The 19,443-nt window shown below is 52.2% G+C and overlaps 2 protein-coding genes across 2 annotated transcripts; one reads left to right on the forward strand and one right to left on the reverse strand.

Annotated features, from left to right (window-relative positions):
• Positions 1-107: 107 nt before the first annotated feature.
• LOC128901398 (olfactory receptor 14J1-like) lies at positions 108-1,230 on the forward strand (the record flags this gene model as incomplete). Its single annotated transcript, XM_054183355.1, has 2 exons — positions 108-569; positions 1,213-1,230. Coding segments are annotated over 2 exons (480 nt in total), but the record flags the coding sequence as incomplete, so codon positions are not given.
• Positions 1,231-12,773: 11,543 nt separating this feature from the next.
• On the reverse strand, positions 12,774-13,881 carry LOC128901500 (olfactory receptor 14J1-like; the record flags this gene model as incomplete). Its single annotated transcript, XM_054183543.1, has 2 exons — positions 12,774-12,782; positions 12,994-13,881. Coding segments are annotated over 2 exons (897 nt in total), but the record flags the coding sequence as incomplete, so codon positions are not given.
• Positions 13,882-19,443: the final 5,562 nt, after the last annotated feature.

A 19,443-nucleotide genomic window follows, 5' to 3' on the forward strand; every position in this document is an offset into this window, starting at 1 on the left:
ACTTGGGATGTGTTGCACAGGTCTTTTTCTTTGTTTTCTGTGCTGCAACAGAGGTTTATCTTCTCACTGTCATGTCCTATGACCGCTACGTTGCCATCTGCAAACCCCTGCACTACGGGACCCTCCTGGGCAGCAGAGCTTGTGTCCACATGGCAGCAGCTGCCTGGGGCACTGGGTTTCTCAATGCTCTCCTGCACACGGCCAGTACATTTTCCCTACCCCTCTGCCAGGGCAATGCTGTGGACCAGTTCTTCTGTGAAATCCCCCAGATCCTCAAGCTCTCCTGCTCAGATGCCTACCTCAGGGAAGCTGGGCTTCTCATATTAAGTTGCTTTTCAGCTTTTGTGTGTTTTGTGTTCATCGTGCTGTCCTATGTGCAGATCTTCAGGGTCGTGCTGAGGATCCCCTCTGAGCAGGGACGGCACAAAGCCTTTTCCACGTGCCTCCCTCACCTGGCCGTGGTCTCCCTGTTTGTCAGCACAGGCATTTTTGCTTACCTGAAGCCCCCCTCCATCTCTTTCCCATCCCTGGATCTGGTGATCACAGTGCTGTACTCAGTGGTGCCTCCAGCAGTGAACCCCCTCATCTACAGCATGAGGAACATGGAAGTCAAGGATGGAGTTTTGAAACTATTTTAATGGTGTCTACTTCAGATTAATAAGGTGGCCATTATACCACTACGGCTCCAACTGTACATCAGGAAAAAGCAGGACTAACTAGTCTTCATATTTGTCTTTCTTATTTCGTTGTGTTTTTTCAATGTTTTGTTGTTGTTGTTTTGTTTGTTTGTTTGCTTTATACCTGTGATTTTCTTCTTGGTCTCCTACATGTTTTTCTCTTGACCCAAATACCTAAGGTATGTATGGATCTGCGCTCCCTGGTTAGATAAACTCAATAAAGAAGCCAGCAGAAAATTATTAGTTTCTGCTTCCATCTCTTCACTTCTCCTCCGGAGCTGGCCGAGCAGCCCCAGCATGCAGGAGGGGTTCAGGAGGAAAATGCCCATCTGCTCCATGGAGGATCTGCCCTGGGGGCCCTTGGGGCTGCCCCGGCTGCCTCGCTGGGCACTCTGCCTCTGCTGTCTGCGAGTCAGGGCTGCTGCTTCCCTGGAGCCATGGCCAAGGACAGCAGCAGGACGTGGCCTTTCCAGTGCTGGTTTCTCCTCACACCCCCACTGTCCTGCTGTGCCCTTGCCTTTGTGTTCCCCCTAAGGTCTCGTGTACCTTGTGACCGTCCTGATGTCTCTACAGCGGCATCCCTGTGGCTGCAGGCAGGAACAGGCCATGTGAACCACTGTGTCAGAGGGGGCCTTCCTACTGGCACCACTGTCACTAACGGGACTCCTCAAGGCAGCGGTAGAGGTTGGATGGCTCTTCCAAAGCTGGTATCAGGAACGCACCCAAGGAACTGTTCCATGAAAAGCTCTCTTGGTGTTCTGGGGCTCTCCACAGACTCAGGGGGACAGGGTCAGAGTTGCAGGGGAATCTGTTAGGGACCAAGGGCTGGGCCTAGAATCATAGAATCATGTAATCATAGAATCTTCATGGTTGGAAAGGACCTTTGAGATCATCCAGTCCAACCATACACACACCAAAAAAAAAACCAACCCGCAAACAAACAACCTACAATCTCTGCCCTTCAGAGCATGCCCTGAAGTGCCAAATGTAGACATTTCTTAAATACCTCGAGGGATGGGGACTCAACCACCTCCCTGGGCAGGCTGTTCCAGTGCCTGACCACTCTTTCAGTAAAGTCATTCTTCCTGATATCTAATCTAAACCTCCCCTGCCGCAGCTTCAGACCATTTCCTCTGGTTCTGTCGTTATTCACCTGGGAGAAGAGGCCAACACCCCCCTCTCTCCACCCTCCTTTCAGGTAGTTGTAGAGGGCAATGAGGTCTCCCCTCAGCCTCCTCTTCTCCAAGCTAAACATGCCCAGCTCCCTCAGCCTCTCCTCATATGCCCTGGTCTCCAGACCCCTCACCAGCCTGGTAGCTCTCCTCTGGCCACGCTCCAGCACCTCAATGTCCCTCTTGTACAGAGGGGCCCAGAACTGAACACAGCACTCGAGGTGAGGCCTCACCAGAGTACAGAGGCACGATCACTTCCCTGCTCCTGCTGGCCACGCTGTTCCTGATACAAGCCAGAATGCTGATGGCCTTCTTGGCCACCTGGGCACGCTGCTGGCTCGTGTTAAGCTGGCCATCCACCAGCACCCCCAGGTCCTTTTCTGCCGAGCAGCTTTCCAGCCACTCTGCCCCAAGCCTGTAGTGTTGCTTGGGATTGTTGTGACCGAAATGCAGGACCTGGCACTTGGCCTTATTAAACCTCATACAGTTGGCCTTGGCCCATGGATCCAGCCTGTCCAGGTCCCTCTGTAGAGCCTTCCTACCCTCCAGCAGATCAACACTCCCACCTAGCTTGGTGTCATCTGCAAACTTACTGAGGGTGCACTCAATCCCCTCATTCAGATCTTTGATAAAGATATTGGTGGCACATGTCCAAGAAGAGTGCAAATGGCTTTTGATTGTCCTTCCTGGTACTGTCCCACTTGTGGTGCGGCTGATGGCCAATGCTATCCTAGAGAGGAACTTGGAGTTGCCAGCAGAGCTCAGGGGATCTCCCAGAAAAGCATGTGAGTCTGGGTGAGCAACGAGTGGCACCTCATAAAATGACTGACCATCCAAGGTGGAGTGTCCTTGAAGGAAAGGTGAACCTGAAGAGCCCATGGGCTAACGAGGCCCCTGCAATGCCAGGAGGCAGCAGGCCAAAGGGACATAAGACTAAACAATGGTTCAGTCCACTGTCCTGGAAACCCTGCGGGATTGATCTAGTGCAGCCCTTCCCTGCCCTTTGTGAAACTGAAGACACCCCTTGGTCCTGCCAAGCCCTGTCCTTGGCTACTGAGCAATGAGGGAAGATGGAAGGGGGCTTAGCAGCAGTGATCCCTTTCTGGCAAGTTCTGCTCCTCACCCCGACCAGCATGGCCAGTGCAGGGTCACCCCATGGCCTCAGGGCACCACAGCCCCCTCCCTCTGCAGAGCAGAAACAGCAGCTCAGGGCCCTGCAGGGAGCACGGGGTGGGAACCAGGAATGTCCAGCCAGGCCAGCCTGGACACGCTCACCTGGGGAAAGGCTCTCTGGGGAGAAGGGGTGTCCCTGGAGAAGGGCAAGGGAGCATTTCTGTGCTTGCAGGGAGGAATCCTTGAGAAGGAGAAACCTCTTCCTGCAGGCCCCCACTCTGGACAGGCTGCTCTGTGCCTGGACCAGGACTCCTGTGCTGGCCTGGGGAGAGGGGCTGGCACTGAGGGGACACAGACCATCTGTGGCCCAGGCACTGGGGGAGGCCACCAGAACAGGCGGGCTGAGGGGGACAGAGCCCTGAGGGCTGCCAGGGCACTTTGCCGGGGGGATGTCTCCCCACCCTCGAGCACACCTGTCCCATGCGGTTCCAGCATGGTGGGCCCATCGAACCATTACTGGGGCAGCAGGGCCAGCCTCCCCATTGCTCTCCAGTTTCCCCGTCACTTACTCCTCGCTCAGTCACATCCCTCTAAACTACCCAGGTGCTGCTTTGAGCTTCAGGCAGTTGGAAGAATGCCCTGGTCTTTCAGCAGGCTAAGAATCTCTTCAGCAAAATCCTTCCATGTGTTTATATCTATCCTGTCCCACCCATCTCTCTCCCATACTTCGAGTGAGGTTATCCCTTTTGGACGGTGACCCTCACTGGAGGAGGTTCACCAGGTTGAAGAAGCCCGTGTCCCTCACCGTCCTCACACAGGGCTTATGTGCTAGGCCCCAATCCTCAAAACCAAGAAATTCCAAGTGAACTCAAGAAAACATGTTTCGGCATCAAGGGCGCATGACCCTGGCACAGGCTGCCCTGAGAGGCTGTGGAGTGTCCATTCGTGGAGATACTTAAAACCAGCCTGGACATCTTCTTACGTGACCTGCTCTGGCTGACTCCCTTTAGGGCAGGGGGATTGATCTAGATGATCTCCAAAGATCCCTTTCAATCTACATGATTCTGTGAGGACATGGCAGTCCAGCAAAAGGCTCTATGATTAGAGTAGATGCTTGTGAGGTCCCTTCTGCCTGAGAACCCCAGTCCAGCAGCAGGCCAAGGTCTGGCATGTTGATTGTGAGGTCACTGCTGCTATAACAGCAGGCATCTGCTTTGGATGCTCATTTTGGGGTCACCCCTGTCTCTGCAGGTGGCAGGCCAACCCCAGGCTCAAGGCTGGGTTCGGTGCCTATGAGGTTCTTTCTCCATGAGTACCTGACAGGCCAGCAGCAGGCACATGGTGTGGATGTTGGTTATGAGGTCAGTGCTGCCAGAATCTCTGATAGACCAGAAACAGGCAGATCTCTCTGATACTGCTTTGGAGGTCACTGCTGTCTGAGTGCCCGATAGGCCAGCACCAGCCTCATGGATGAGCTCGGTGCTTGGGAGGTCACTTCTGCCTGAGTCCTTGATAGCCCCGCAGCAGGCGTATGGCCTGAATGCCAGTTGTGAGGGTGCTGCTGCCTGAGGACCTGAGAGACCATGAGCAAGGTCAGAGGTGTTTGAAGCCCTGTGTTCCAGAGCACCCCTTAGGCCAGCAGAGGGTTGATGACCGGCCTTGGTTCTTGTGAGGTCCCAAGTATGGGACATGCCAGCAGCATGGGTATGAATGCAACACACAGTATGGAACACGCCAGCACGTATGGAACATGCCAGCAGCTAGAGGTTGCTTGTGGGATCACTGTGGCCTGGGCACATGATTGTCCATCAGCAGGCTCACAACTGGGGTCTGTGTGTGTGAAGTCATTTCCTTCTGCATACCTTTTTAGGGCAGGATGAGGCTTGTGGCTGTGTTAGGTGCCTCGGAGGTCTCTTCTTCCTGGAAACTTTCTGGACTCTTCTGTAGGTGGTGGGACGTCCACACTAATGGTCCCAAGGCTTCTGCCAGCTTTTACTTTCTCAGCAGTGAAATGTCTCAGCATTTCTCTTCCCTGGCTTGAGGTTTCTGGGCTCACTGGTAAGGCATCCGACAGAGCCAAGGTGCCTGGTCATGAATAGTGAAATATTTATTAATAGAAAACAGTGATTTAACAAAGTTAGCAGTGAATGCGACAGTGTTTTACGAGATTCGATGACAAGGTACACCTGATTATTTACTGCATAGAGGCCGGGGTCAGACAAGCTCTCAGGGAGACCCTCCCGTTGAGTCATGAGGCTCAACTTGCTTTCGAAACTCCTTCTCGGAGAGGAGTCTGGCTGCGGCTGGATCCAATCCTAGTCCCAGACTTGGTCAACGGTTTATGTCTAAAGGATTATATATGCGCAATCAATCCTTTACATCACTTAGCTAAGATTTCAAAGTTTAGCACTCTATTAGTCACTTACTGAGAATCCATTGCGGCAAGGAATCTCTCAGCCTCGAGGAGACGAACCTTAAGTGAGCGTCCCCGCTCAAGGGGAGGTCCTGTCATGCAGCCCGCTGCCGTGCAGGAGAGCTCCAAGGGCTCTTGCTCTGTCCACTGTTTATAGAGTAAGAGAATTGACCTATCGTCATATTTGCATGGGAGCAAAATATCTAGGCCCCCACTCCAGACAGTGTTTTGACTGTTACCAGCCATCCCCCAAAGTCCAGGTGCAACTCATCACAACTCCCACTGATGGTTATGGCTTGAGCAGGAGCCAGAGGGGCAGGGAAGGGGGAGAGCACAGCACCACAAGATGTGGCATGCAGGGGTGTGGTTTAGTGGTGGACCTGGCAGTGTTAGGTTTACAGTTGGACTCAATGATGTTAAAGATCCTTTCCAACATAATTGATTCTATGCGTCTGTGGTTCTTTTGAGCCTCAGGACTCTGTTTCATCCTCGCCCCTTCTTTGGGAGGCCAGGAGGTGTCACAGAATTTTCCTACACCTGTCATTGCTCCCCCTCACATCCCTCTGTCCCAGGAAGAGCCCTGGGCCACAAGTGAGGGACAGGATCTGCCTTGCCAGGGCCTGGGGCTGAGGGCTTGGCCTTTCTGCTGCATCAAACAAACCAAGGGTTTCTTCAGCTTTACAGCCACCTGCACTCTGCCTTTGCCCACCTGCAATCACAGCCTCCAGCTATCTGCTCTAACGAGTCCCTGGGGAGGCTTTGTCAGGAATGGCCCTCAGTGGGGCTCATTAACGCTTCCAGGTACTTTGAGTTTGGCTTCTGATTTCTTGAGCACTCTGTTCAACCTTCTCTCAGGATCTGAGGTCTATGGACTCAGCAGCAAATACACCATGGGGCTCATTAAAAGACAGAAAGCCTTAACAAGGTATTTCTCCTTTTGTAATTTTCTTCAAGTCTTCAAGACTTGTACAGCTAATTAGAGAGGTTTCATAGCGTAATTAAGTAGGAAGATTTCAAAGATGCATCTTTTATGTTGAAGGATATATTTTATTACTTTTCACTTTAAAGAAGAGGTGATAGAAGCATTCTCTGATTGATATTGATGCAGAGTGTTTCCTCAGGAGGCCTGGGCAGAAAGGAAAAGCAGTCCCTTGACGTCCATTGCTGCATGGACAGCCTTGCTCCTCACCTCCCCAACCTCACCATTTCTGACATTGGCCACCTGGGACTTACATCACTGCTCCTTGCACCAGACTTCTCCACTGATCTCTGCAGCTGGAGGTTACAGCTCCATTGCACCATCTCCCACCTGAGCTCCTTAGAGACATGGCTGCACTCAGGCACAGGAGAGTTTTTCCCATTCTTCAGAAAAGTAAAGCACAATCGGTTTTCATAAATAATAAATCGTATTCTGTAATCACACGCTAAGTACAAGCTACCACTAATGAGGTTGCTTTTCTACAAGGGATAATCTTAGGAGAAATATTTTAGGTAGTTAGATAAAAAAAGATAGATATAAACATAATTAAAGATCTGGATAAGGAGACAATTAGACTGTTGAAAGATAGTCAAGCTGTTCAGTCTCTGAAGGTGAAAGCAGCAGCATAGGTGAGAGGTATCTGAATGAACAAAGAGTAAATGGAGAAGAAAACTGAAGAATTATGGAAAGGGCCTTTGCCTAGACAGTCTGGATCTGAAAAGGTGACTTCAGAAATGGTCACTGTATCAGGACAAGTATATGAACAATCAGAGAAACTGACTGCACTGTATAAGAGGGAGAATAGTTGTAATGGCATCACAGGGAAGATCAATATTTCTTCGGAATGTCCTTTCTGAGAGGTCATGGGATTGGCAGAGGTCTCTTGTGAGAGAGGACAAGCAAGTGGTGCACCCGTCTTTGGAAGAATCCAAAAGTGCAACCCAGGGAACCCCAGGCTGCACAGGCTCACATCGGTGAGGAGCGGGCCATCAGTTCGAGTCCTTTTGGGTGATATTTCTGGGCACCAACAACAGAATGTGTCCAAAACCCATCAGCATGGACTTACCAAGGATAAATCATGCCTCGCCAACCTGATTGACTTCACGATGAAGTAACTGCCTTTGTGCATGAGGGCAACTCTCACCACGTTTGTCAATAGCAATAAATTGGGAGGATCGTTTGTTTACCAGTTAATTTACCAATTCTCAACACAGGCAAAACAGGCCCAACTTGGGAAAATTCATTAAATTTATTTCCAATTGATTGTAACAGAATAGGACAGTGAGAAAGAAAACACAACTAAAAACACCTTCCCCCCTCCCTCCCTTCTTCCCAGGCTCAACTTCATTCCTAACTCTTCGTTTCTGAGCTTCCCCAAATGTGGCTCCTTCCCACTGACTGCAGTTCTCCACAAACTGCTCCAGCGTGGATCCTTTCCACGGGGTACAGTCCTTCAGGCATGGACTGCTGCAGTGTGGGTCCCCCACAGGCCACAGGTCCTGCTGCAAAACCTGCTCCAGCATGGGCTCCTCTCCGTGGGCAGCAGGTCCTGCCAGGAGCCTGCTCCACCGGGGTCCTCCATGGGCTGCAGGTCTAACTCTCCTAAAGGAAAAAGGCCAGCCCGGCACGGCTTCTCTTCTGGACCAGACCACAAGAAGTCCCGGAGGATGGCTGTTTCCTACGCCCATGGGACTTGAGAAAACTCAGTGTTGATAATACTCCAGTGTTTTGGGTATTGCTGAACAGAGCTTGCACGGTATCAAGGCCTTCTCTAGTTCTCACTCTGCTCCCTCCAGTGAGTAGGTGGGAGGTGAGAAAGAAGCTGAGAGGGAACCCAGCCAGGACCGCCGATCCAAACTGACCAGAGGCATATTCCATACCATATGACCTCATGCTCAGCAATAAAGGCTTGAGACAGAGGAAGAAGACGGTGAAGTTTTTGTTGTTCAAGGAGTCTGCTGCTTGGAGACTGGCTGGCCATCAGTTTACTTGTGGGAGGTGGTGAGTGATGGCATGTGTTTTGCTTGTTGAGGTTTTCTTAATCTCTTCTCTTCGCTTATTAAACTGTTATTGTGTCAACCCCAAACTTTTCAGACTTCATTTCTTCCTTGTCCCACTTGGGAAGGGGGAAGAAAGTGTGAGTGACTGTGTGGCTGCTGGGCTATTGGCTATTGGCCAGAGTCAACCCACCACAGCAAGGAAATTTCTGATAGCTGGGAGCAAGTTCAGCGGTTGGCCACCAAGATGCTTAGGGGCTGAAGAGGAAGGGCCTTGTTTAGCCTGGAGAAGGGAAGGTCTCGGGGACCTCATACCAGCTGGACTGTCCCCACGGGGAGGTTTTCAGGGCCAAGAAAGGAGTTGAAAATAAGAGTGTTGAACTAGCCTAGCCTTTAAATCATTTCACATGGGATGGTTCTGCTTCCCACTTTCAATCATTGGCACCCAGAAACCTCAAGTGCTTTTCTTCCTCTCCTCCCAAAACCTGACCAAGTGATATGGAGAAAGCAAGCAGAAAGGCCCTAGGCCTCTGTGAATTAGCTGGGGTCTGGCACTCGGAGGGCCGTTCAGTGAATGTCAGTTATTTCATGGTACACCAGGTAAAGAATCAAGCTGGGAAGTCAGCCTGCAAGACCAAACCAACAAGGTCCATGGACAGGCAAGGCTGTGTCTGGAGACCTTTACACCTACAGCATAGATCAAGCTGGGGCTGAACCTCAGGCCTGGGCTTAAAGGGACTCCTGGGCTGATGGACAGAGGTGTGGGTGGAGGCCCCATGTGAAGCTGGTCAGGGCCATGAAGGCCTGTGGATGTTTTCAGGGCCCTGTCACTGTTTCCATGGGAGCCCACCTGCCAGTGCCCTCAGTAGGCCTCCTTCCCTACTGTCCAGGGTCTGTGCTCTGCTGCTCTCCTTCCCTGTTTCCCTGGAGATCTGGGAGACCACAATTTTACGGTCACTACAGCCAAGGCTGAGACTGGTCTTCGCATCTCTGACCAGCTCTTCCTCTTTTGGGAGTACCAGCTCCACTTGTGCCTCAGACTGTGTGGCCCATTTGGCAGCTGTGCTAAGAACCATCAGCATGGACTCACCATGGGTAAATCAAAGAAAAAAGCAGCCTACAGAAGGTGGAAGCAAGGACAGGTAGCCTGGGAGGAATACAGAGAAAGTGTCTAAGCAGCCATGGATCACGTTAGGAAAGCTAAAGCTCAGATAAAGTCAAATCTGGCCAGAGGCATCAAGGGCAACAAGAAAGCTGATTTTCAAAAAGGGAAAAAAGGAAGATCCAGGCAACTACAGGCCAGTCAGTCTCACCTCTGTGCCTGGCAAATCACGGAGCAGATCATCTTGGAAACTATGCTAAGGCACCTGCAAAATAAGGAGGTGATTGGTTACAGCCAACATGGCTTCACCAAGAACAAATTGTGTCTGGCAAATTTGATGGCCTTCAATGACCGGGTTATAGCATTGGTGGATAAGGGAAGAGCAACTAACATCATCTGCCTGGACTTGTGCAAAACATTTGACATTGTCCCGCATGACATCCTGGTCTCTAAATTGGAAAAACATGGGTTTGACCAATGAACCACTTGTTGGACAAAAATCTGGCTAGATGGTTGCACTCAAAGGGTTGCAGTCAATGGCTCGATGTCCAAGTGGTGAGCAGTGACCAGTGGTGTTCCTCAGGGGTTAGTACTGGAACCAGTGCTATTTAACATCTTTGTTGGCAACATGAACATTGGGATTGAGTGCACCCTCAGCAAGGCCGCCGATGACACCAAGCTGTGTGGAGCAGTTGACAAGCTGGAGGGAAGGGATGCCATCCAGGGGGACCTTGACAGGCTTGAGAGATGGACCTGTGTAAACCTCATGAAGTTCAACCAGGCCAAGTGCAAGGTCCTGCACACGGGTCGGGACAATCCCAAGCACAAATACAGGTTGTGTGGAGAATGGCTTGAGAGCAGCCCTGAGGAGAAAGACTTGGGGATGCTGGTGGATGAGAAGCTCAACATGAGCCAGTGATGTGCACTCGCAGCCCTGAGAGCCATCCGCACCCTGGGCTGCGTAAAAAGCATGGCCAGCAGGGGGAGGCGGGGGATTCTGCCCCTCTACTCTGCTCTGGTGAGACCCCACCTGAAGTACTGCGTCCAGCTCTGGAGTCCTCAACACAGGAAGGACATGGACCTGTTGGAATTGGGGTTGTTCAGCCTGGAGAAGAGAAGGCTGTGTGGAGACCTTATAGCAGCCTTCCAGTATCTGAAGTGGGCCTACACGAAAGCTGGAGAGGGACTTTTTACAAGGGCATGAATTGATAGGACGAGGGGTAATGGTTTCAAACTGGAAGAGGGTAGATTTAGATTAGATATCAGGAAGAAACTTTTCACTCTGAGGGTGGTGAGACCCTGGCCCAGTTGCCCAGAGAAGCTGTGGCTGCCCCATCCCTGGAGGGGTTCAAGGCCAGGCTGGACGGGGCTTGGAGCAGCCTGGGCTGGTGGGAGGTGTCCCTGCCCATGGCAGGGGTGTGTGAACTAGATGATCTTTAAGGTCCCTTCCAACTAAAACCATTCTATCATTTTATGAAATCATGCCTTGCCAATCTAATTGCCTTCATGATGACATAACTGCACTTTTGTGTGAGGGGAACTCTCACCATGTTTTTAATTTACCGGTTGCTGTCATGTGCAAAACAGACCCAACTTGGGGAAATTAATTAAAAATGACAGTGAGAAATAAAACACAATTAAAACCACCTTCCCCCCTCCCTCCCTTCTTCCCAGGCTCAACTTCATTCCTAACTCTTCTGCCTTTGCCCCAAGTGGCACAGGGGTTTGTGGAATGGGAGCTGCAGTCAGTTCATAACACTTCGTTTCTGAGCTTCCCCAAATGTGGCTCCTTCCCACTGACTGGAGTTCTCCACAAACTGCTCCAGCGTGGATCTTTTCCACGGAGTACAGTCCTTCAGGCACGGACTGCTCCAGTGTGGGTCCCCCACAAGCCGCACGTCCTACCAGAAAACCTGGAGAGGCATGCTGGAGTGGATGTCAGGTGGACACAAAGTGATGAATGGGGTTCCCACAACTAGAGTAGAAGCTGCAGTCCCTGAGGCCAGAAACAGGCCTTGGCTGCACAGCCCTGGCAGGAGAGGGGTTTGCTGTCCCAGGTTTCTCTGAAGCTCTGTGGGACCTGTGACAGAGGTGGAGCTCATCTCCAAGAAGGCCAAGGTGCTGCTGAGAAAGTCCCTGGGGGAGGACAGCTTGTGATCTAGCCACACAGTGGACATCGTCCTGGGCGCTGACTGGCTAGATAGTGGCTCTGCAGAGAAGGACCCTGGGGTCCTGGAGGACAAGCAGCTGAGCATGAGCCAGCAATGCACCCCTGTGGCAAAGGCCAACAGCCTCCTGGGCTCTTTAGGAAAAGCATTGCTGGCAGATGGAGGGAGGTGACCCTTCCCCTCTACTCGGCTCTGGTGAGGCCACACCTGGAGCGCCCACGCCCTGCACAACTTAGCTCTACACTGATGTTTTCCTCTCCCAGGCTTTTACCAGCCCATCCCAGCTGTTCCTCGGCTCTCCCCAGACCCTTTGCCCCCTCCTCTGCCCAGCCAAGCACAGCTGCCTGGTCTGGGCTGGTCCCATGGCAGTGCCCACCACAGTTGCTGCAGAGCTCTTGGCGCTCATCCCCAGCCCCAGCTCCTCTGAAGGGCACAGCAGCTCCTGTGGGGCAGACAAGGAGCTCAGCCTCCCCATCAGCCCCAGGCCAGTGCTGGCCCCATGGGAACAATTTAAACAGGCTAGTCACTCTCTGCCCCTCCTGCTATCCTATTTAGGTGAACCCACAACCCTGACTGAGTTTGCCCCCTCCTCTGCTCCCATCAGCCCCACTCCCCAGGACAGCACGACACTCCTGGCCCTGGGGGTCCTCAGGCAGCCCCCACACCTCTCCCTTTCCCATGCCTACTGGGTCCCCACTGACTTTCAGGGGACTGCAGAGTTCTTGTTTGTGCATACCTCAATTTAGTGTTTTGCTTGTGGGCGACTTCACCTCTGTGGGTGTTTCACCTTCTGTGTCTTCATTCACCCACAGCTCAGGGCACGGGGCGAGTCCCCATCCTCTCCTCACACATCCAAATTCATTTCCATAGAATCTGCTGTATGCTGTAGGTCCTGACACATATGAAGCACTCTGAGAAGTTAATCAGGAGCTCATGCGCCATCTCCACTACCAGTGGACACAAGAAGAGAGCCTTTAAAACCAGAACATTTGGTCCAACGGAACCCAATAGTACAGTGAGCTTAACCCCAAACACAGGGAGAACACAGGGAGAAGAGACTCTCTGAAAGACCAGTTCCTTGGATGTTTTATTGGCAGCACCTTTGGAGGAAGCACCTAGCCTCCAGGCACTGCACCTGGGAGATGCCTTTTTACTGAAGAGCTGCTATTAGACAGGTCACCTTTGACACAGTGTTGTGCAAGGGTCAGAAACAACTGGATCAAACCTCAAGACAAGTAGTACAAACCCGGAAAATTATATATAAGCAGGATTATTGCAAGAGAAAAAAGCAAGCTTATTGCCTAACATAAAGTCTAGGAAACTTGCGGAGAAGGGAGACAGGTTATTTTTGGAAAAAGAACTTCCATTGAGCCAGTTTCCTTAGGGCATCCTTGAGCTCCTGGTTCCTCATGCTGTAGATGAGGGGGTTCACTGCTGGAGGCACCACTGAGTACAGCACAGCCACCACCAGATTTAGAACTGTGGAGGAGATGGAGGGGGGCTTCAGGTAAGCAAAAATGCCTGTGCTGACAAACAGGGAGACCACGGCCAGGTGAGGGAGGCACGTGGAAAAGGCTTTGTGCCGTCCCTGCTCAGAGGGGATCCTCAGCACGACCCTGAAGATCTGCACATAGGACAGCACAATGAAAACAAAACATCCAAAGCCTAAACAGGCACCAACCACAAGAAGCCCAGCTTCCCTGAAGTAGTAGTCTGAACAGGAGAGCTTGAGGATCTGGGGGATTTCACAGAAGAACTGGCCCACAGCATTGCCCTGGCAGAGGGGTAGGGAAAATGTACTGGCCGTGTGCAGGAGAGCATTGAGAAACCCAGTGCCCCAGGCAGCTGCTGCCATGTGGACACAAGCTCTGCTGCCCAGGAGGGTCCCGTAGTGCAGGGGTTTGCAGATGGCAACGTAGCGGTCATAGGACATGACAGTGAGAAGATAAACCTCTGTTGCAGCACAGAAAACAAAGAAAAAGACCTGTGCAACACATCCTGCATAGGAGATGGCCCTTGTGTCCCAGAGAGAATTGGCCATGGCTTTGGGGACAGTGGTGGAGATGGAGCCCAGGTCAAGGAGGGCGAGGTTGAGGAGGAAGAAGTACATGGGGGTGTGGAGGTGGTGGTCACAGGCGATGGTGGTGATGATGAGGCCATTGGCCAGGAGGGCAGCCAGGTAGGTGCCCAGGAAGAGCCCGAAGTGCAAGAGCTGCAGCTCCCGTGTGTCTGCCAATGGCAGGAGGAGGAACTGGGTGATGGAGCTGCCATTGGACATTTGTTCACTCTGGGCATGAGGGACTGTTGAAAGAGGAGAAGACCTTGGCAAGTTAAGGCAGACTTCTTTGGGCCCATCCTATTCCATTTCCCAAAATTTTCCCCCAAATGACTTCTCTTTCCTCAGAATAATTTCATTCATATCTTTTTGTGAGATCAGCTTTGTGCTGCTGAGGGCAGTATCGTTGCAGGGGCAGAGATTCAGTTGTTGATTTCCAATCCTCCCTGGATTATTCACTTCTAAGAGAAACTGATTTGGAATTTCAGTGCCCCCTCCTCAACTGAGAGATGAATTTCTCTGTCCCATCGCCCACCCAGACAACCCGGAGTAGAAGATTGGAAGAACAGGATCCTTCCCTTGCAGGTAGCCCCTGCCGTGCTGTGCTTCTTGAAAAATCTCCAGGGAACGTCCTGCAGTGATCTGCAGCTGTGAGCAGCCCTCACCCACGCAGCACCCTCTCAACAGCAGGACCCTCCCCTGCCAGCGGTTGCTCTTTCTCCAAAGCTTCTCCCCACATGCCCATGGGGGTCTCCCTGGGCAGGCTGAGAGCTGACCCTGGCAGCCGGCAGAGTCCCTGCCCCGGCACACAGACCCACGGGGTGCAGGGACCCTGCTCAAGGACAGCCCTGGGCACCCCTGCCTGCACACCCTGGCTTCACGGCTATTCACATTTCATAACAAGACCCCTCCTCCCCCTCCGCCTCCTTACAGATCCCATAAGCTGTGGCTGTGCCAGCTTTAGGAGATGCCTCCAGGAACTCCACCTGCATTGCCCTGCACCCAGAGGCTTACCGTGCCAAGGGCTGCAAGGATTTCTCCTCCAGTGAGCTCTCAGTCATCCTCCCAATCCTGACACCTTTAAGCAATCTCTCTGCCTCGCTCACCTCCCTGAGACACCCAGGCACTGCCCTCAGCCCTGCTGCGCTTGGCAGAGGAGCTGCTCCGGGGCAGAGCTGTCTCGCTGAGGTGCTGCCCGCTTGCTGTGAGCTCCCTCCATCCCAGGAGCCCAGCCCAGCTCAGACGCAGAGCACCAGCCCAAGGAGTTTTAATGACCCCTCTGGTGGGTTTGATGCCGAGTCCATGAACTTCAGACACTGAGAGGAAGCTGAAAAAACCTCTCAAGAAGTCAAAGTCAGGTTCAAACTCCAAAGTTTCTTGGAGTGTTAATGGGTCCCACTGAGGGACACCACTGAGACGTTGTCCCCAGGGTCCAGTTAGAGCAGAAACTGGAGGCAGTGATGACAGGTTGAGAAAAGCAAGGTGAAGGTGGCTCTGATGCTGAGTAACCCTGGATGTGTTTCATTAGTGCAAAGGGCCAAGGCCTGACCCCATCGCCCAAAGGGCCAAGGCCTGACCCCCAGCCCACATGAAGGGAGATCCTGTCCCTCACTCCTTCCTCAGGGCTCTTCCTGGCACAGTGTGGTGTGGAGATGTGCAATGCCAAGGACAGCATAGAATCATAGAATCATAGAATTGCTGAGGTTGGAAGGGACCTTTAAGATCATCAAGTCCAACCTTTAACCTACCCTGACAAAAGCCACTTCTAAACCATGTCCCTCAGTGCCCCATCTACCCTTTTTTTAAACACCTCCAGGGATGGTGAATCCACCACCTCCCTGGGCAGCCTATTCCAATGTTTAATAACCCTTTCAGTGAAAAAATGTTTCCTAATATCCAATCTAAACCTCCCCTGACATAACTTAACCCGTTTTCTCTCGTCCTATCACTTGTCACCAGGGAGAAGAGGTCAGCCCCCATCTCTCTACAACCTCCTTTCAGGTAGTTGTAGAGGGTGATGAGGTCTCCCCTCAGCCTCCTCTTCTCCAGGCTAAACAACCCCAGCTCCCTCAGTCGTTCTTTATAAGGTTTGTCCTCCAGACCTCTCACCAGCTTTGTAGTCCTTCTCTGGACACACTCCAACACCTCAATGTCCCTCTTGTAGCAAGGGGCCCAAAACTGAACGCAGTACTCGAGGTGGGGCCTCACCAGTGCCGAGTACAGGGGGATGATCGCTTCCCTAGTCCGGCTCACCACACTATTCCTGATACAGGCTAGGATGCTGTTGGCCTTCTTGGCCACCTGGGCACACTGCTGGCTCATATTCAGCCGGCTGTCAACCAACACCTCCAGGTCCTTTTCTGCCGGGCTGCTTTCGAGCCACTCTGCCCCAATCCTGTAGCGCTGCATGGGGTTGGTGTGACCCAAGTGCAGGACCTGGCACTTGGCCTTGTTGAACCTCATACCATTGGTCTCAGCCCATCGGTCCAGCCTGTCCAGATCCCTCTGCAGAGCCAACCTACCCTCAAGCAGATCAACACGCCCGCCCAGCTTAGTGTTGTCTGTGAACTGACTGAGGGTGCATTCGACCCCTTCATCCAGATCATTGATAAAGATATTAAAGAGAACCGGCCCCAGCACCGAGCCCTGGGGGACACCACTTGTGACTGGACACCAACTGGATTTAACTCCATTTACCACCACTCTCTGGGCACGGCCATCCAGCCAGTTTTTTACCCAGCGCAGAGTACACCTGTCCAGGCCATGAGCAGCCAGTTTCTCCAGGAGAATGCTGTGGGAAACAGTGTCAAAAGCTTTGCAAAAATCCAAGTAGATAACATCCACAGCTTTTCCCTCATCCACTAAGTGGGTCACCTTATCATAGAAGGATATTAGGTTTGATAGGCATGACCTACCCTTCACAAACCCATGCTGACTGGGCCTGATCACCCTGTTCTCCTGCATGTGCCGCGTAATGGCACTGAGGAGGATCTGTTCCATGACCTTCCCAGGCACCGAGGTCAGACTGACTGGCCTGTAGTTCCCCGGATCCTCCTTCCGGCCCTTCTTGTGGATGGGTGTCACATTTGCTAACCTCCAGTCAGCTGGGACCTCCCCGGTTGTCCAGGACTGCTCATAAATGATGCAAAGTGGCCTGGCGAGCACTTCTGCCAGCTCTTTCAATACCCTTGGGTGGATCCCATCCGGCCCCATAGATTTGTGCACCTCCAGGTGCTGAAGCAGGTCCCTCACCGTTTCCCTTTGGATTACAGGGGCTTCATTCTGCTCCCCATCCCTGTCTTCTAGCTCAGGGGTCTGGGTGCTCAGGGAGCAACTGGTCCTACTGCTGAAGACTGAGGCAAAGACTGCATTAAGTACCTCAGCCTTTTCCTCATCCTTGGTCACTATGTTGGCGGCCCCATCTACTAGAGGACAGACATAATCCTTAGTCCTCTTCTTCTTGCTAATATATTTATAGAAACTTTTTTTGTTGTCCTTGACAACAGAAGCCAGGTTTAGTCCTAGCTGGGCTGTGGCCCTCCTGATTTTTTCCCTACATAGCTTCACTACCTCTTTGTAGTCCTCTTGAGTGGCCTGCCCTTCCTTCCAGAGGCCATAGATCCTCTTTTTTTCCCTAAGTTGCAACACTAGCTCCCTGTTTAGCCAGGCCGGCCTTTTTCCCCGACGGCTTGTCTTCTGGCACATGGGGACAGCCTGCTCCTGTGCCTTTAAGACTTCCTTCTTGAAAATCATCCAGGCCTCCTGGGCTCCTTTGCCCTGGAGGCCTCCCAGGGGACTTTGTCAACCAGGCTCCTGAAAAGCCCAAAGTCCGCCCTCTGGAAGTCCAAGGTAGCAGTTCTGCTGACCCCTCTCCTTGCTTCTCGCAGAATCGAAAACTCTTATCATTTCATGGTCACTGTTCCCAAGACAGCCTCCAACCCTCACATCCCCCACAAGACCTTCCCTGCTTACAAACCACAGATCCAGCAGGGCACCTTCCCTAGTTGGCTCTCTCACCAGCTGTGTCAGGAAGTTATCCCCAGTACATTCCAGGAACCTTCTAGACTGTTCCCTCCCTGCTCTATTGTATTCCCAGCAGATGTCCGGCAAATTGAAGTCCCCCACAAGGACAAGAGCTCGCGATCTTGAGACTTCGCCCAGCCATTTATAGAATATTTCATCTGCCTCCTCATCCCGATTGGGCGGTCTATAACAGACTCCTACTACGATATCTGCCTTGTTAGCCCTGCCCCTGATTCTTACCCAGAAACACTCAGTCTCATTATCACCATCATTTAGTTCAAAGCATTCATAACACTCCTTAACATACAGGGCCACCCCCCCGCCTCTCCTTGCTTGCCTATCCTTCCTGAAGAGCCTATAGGCATCCATGGCAGCACTACAGCTATGTGAGTCATCCCACCACGTTTCTGTGATGGCGACTACATCATAATGTACACATTATGATGCTGCACAATGGCTTCCAGCTCCTCCTGTTTGTTGCCCATGCTACGTGCATTACTGTATGCCACCCCCAGACTTATTCCTAAGGAGCCTGGTTACGCCCCCTATCTTTTCCAAGTCTAGTGCCAGCATGCCACCTTCAGGCTTTTTGTAGCAAGCTTGGATCTATCCCCATCCCCCTTCGAATCTAGTTTAAAGCCCTGTCAATGAGCCCCGCCAACTCCTGCCCTAAAACCCTTTTCCCCCTCTGAGACAGGCTTTTGCCATCTGTTGCCAGCAGGCCTGGCGTCCTGAAAAGCAGCCCATAATCAAAGAACCCAAAGTCCTGCCGATGACACCAGTCTCTGAGCCAGGCATTGAACAGCTGGCATTTCCTGTTAATCTTCTCATCAATCTTCGCAACTGCTGGCATAGAAGCAAACACTACTTGTTCTCCTGATCCCCTCACCATCCGTCCCAGGACCCTGAAGTCTTTCTTCATTGCCCTCAGGCTTCTTCCTGAAATTTCATCATTGCCTAACTGAAAAATCAATAAAGGGTAGTAGTCAGTAGGCCTAACTAGGGTAGGGAGTTTCTGCTGGACATCCTTAACTTTGGCCCCAGGGAGACAGCTGACTTCCCTACAGATTGGGTCTGGTCTACATATGGGACCTTCCCCTCCCTTCAGAATCGAGTCCCCCACTACATGGACTCGTCTTTCTTTCATAACTGAGGATGTTGTTATACGAGGCGTAATCCGTCTTGGCCTCAGTGACAACTCCAAGTTCAGCAAGCTGTTGTCCTTCTCATCCTCCGGTTCCCTTTGCAGAACATCATATCTGTTCTGCAAGGGCACCTGGGATGGTGTGGGGGTTACCTGGGTGGCACGCCTGGCACGCCTGCCACGCCGGACAGGGACTTGTTGCCACTGGCCCCTGTCCTCTCAATCTCCACATTCAGCCACGCTGCTAGAGGGTGGGGAGTGCTCTGTATGTGGAGCTCTGTCTGCCTGAGGTGCTTCTTTCAGGGAAGGCAGGATGCGACTCCAGTTATCTATCTCCTGTTCACAATCCCTTATACTTCTCAAACGACTTACCTCCTCACGGAGCTCCATCAGGAGGTGAAGGAGTTCCTCTACCTGGGCACACCTCCCACAGGTCTGCTCACCACTGCCATTCAACACCGGCGCAAGAGCAGGGCACACCCTGCAGCCTGACACCTGGGTGGCAGCATGTTCCCACGCAAGCTCTGTCTGAGTGGCCACATCGGAGCTGCTCGGTGCAGAGCTCAGGGGTAGCATGGCCTTCTGCCGAGTTCTTACCA

The sequence above is a fragment of the Rissa tridactyla genome, chromosome 25, assembly GCF_028500815.1.
Source record: "Rissa tridactyla isolate bRisTri1 chromosome 25, bRisTri1.patW.cur.20221130, whole genome shotgun sequence".
Taxonomy (NCBI): domain Eukaryota; kingdom Metazoa; phylum Chordata; class Aves; order Charadriiformes; family Laridae; genus Rissa; species Rissa tridactyla.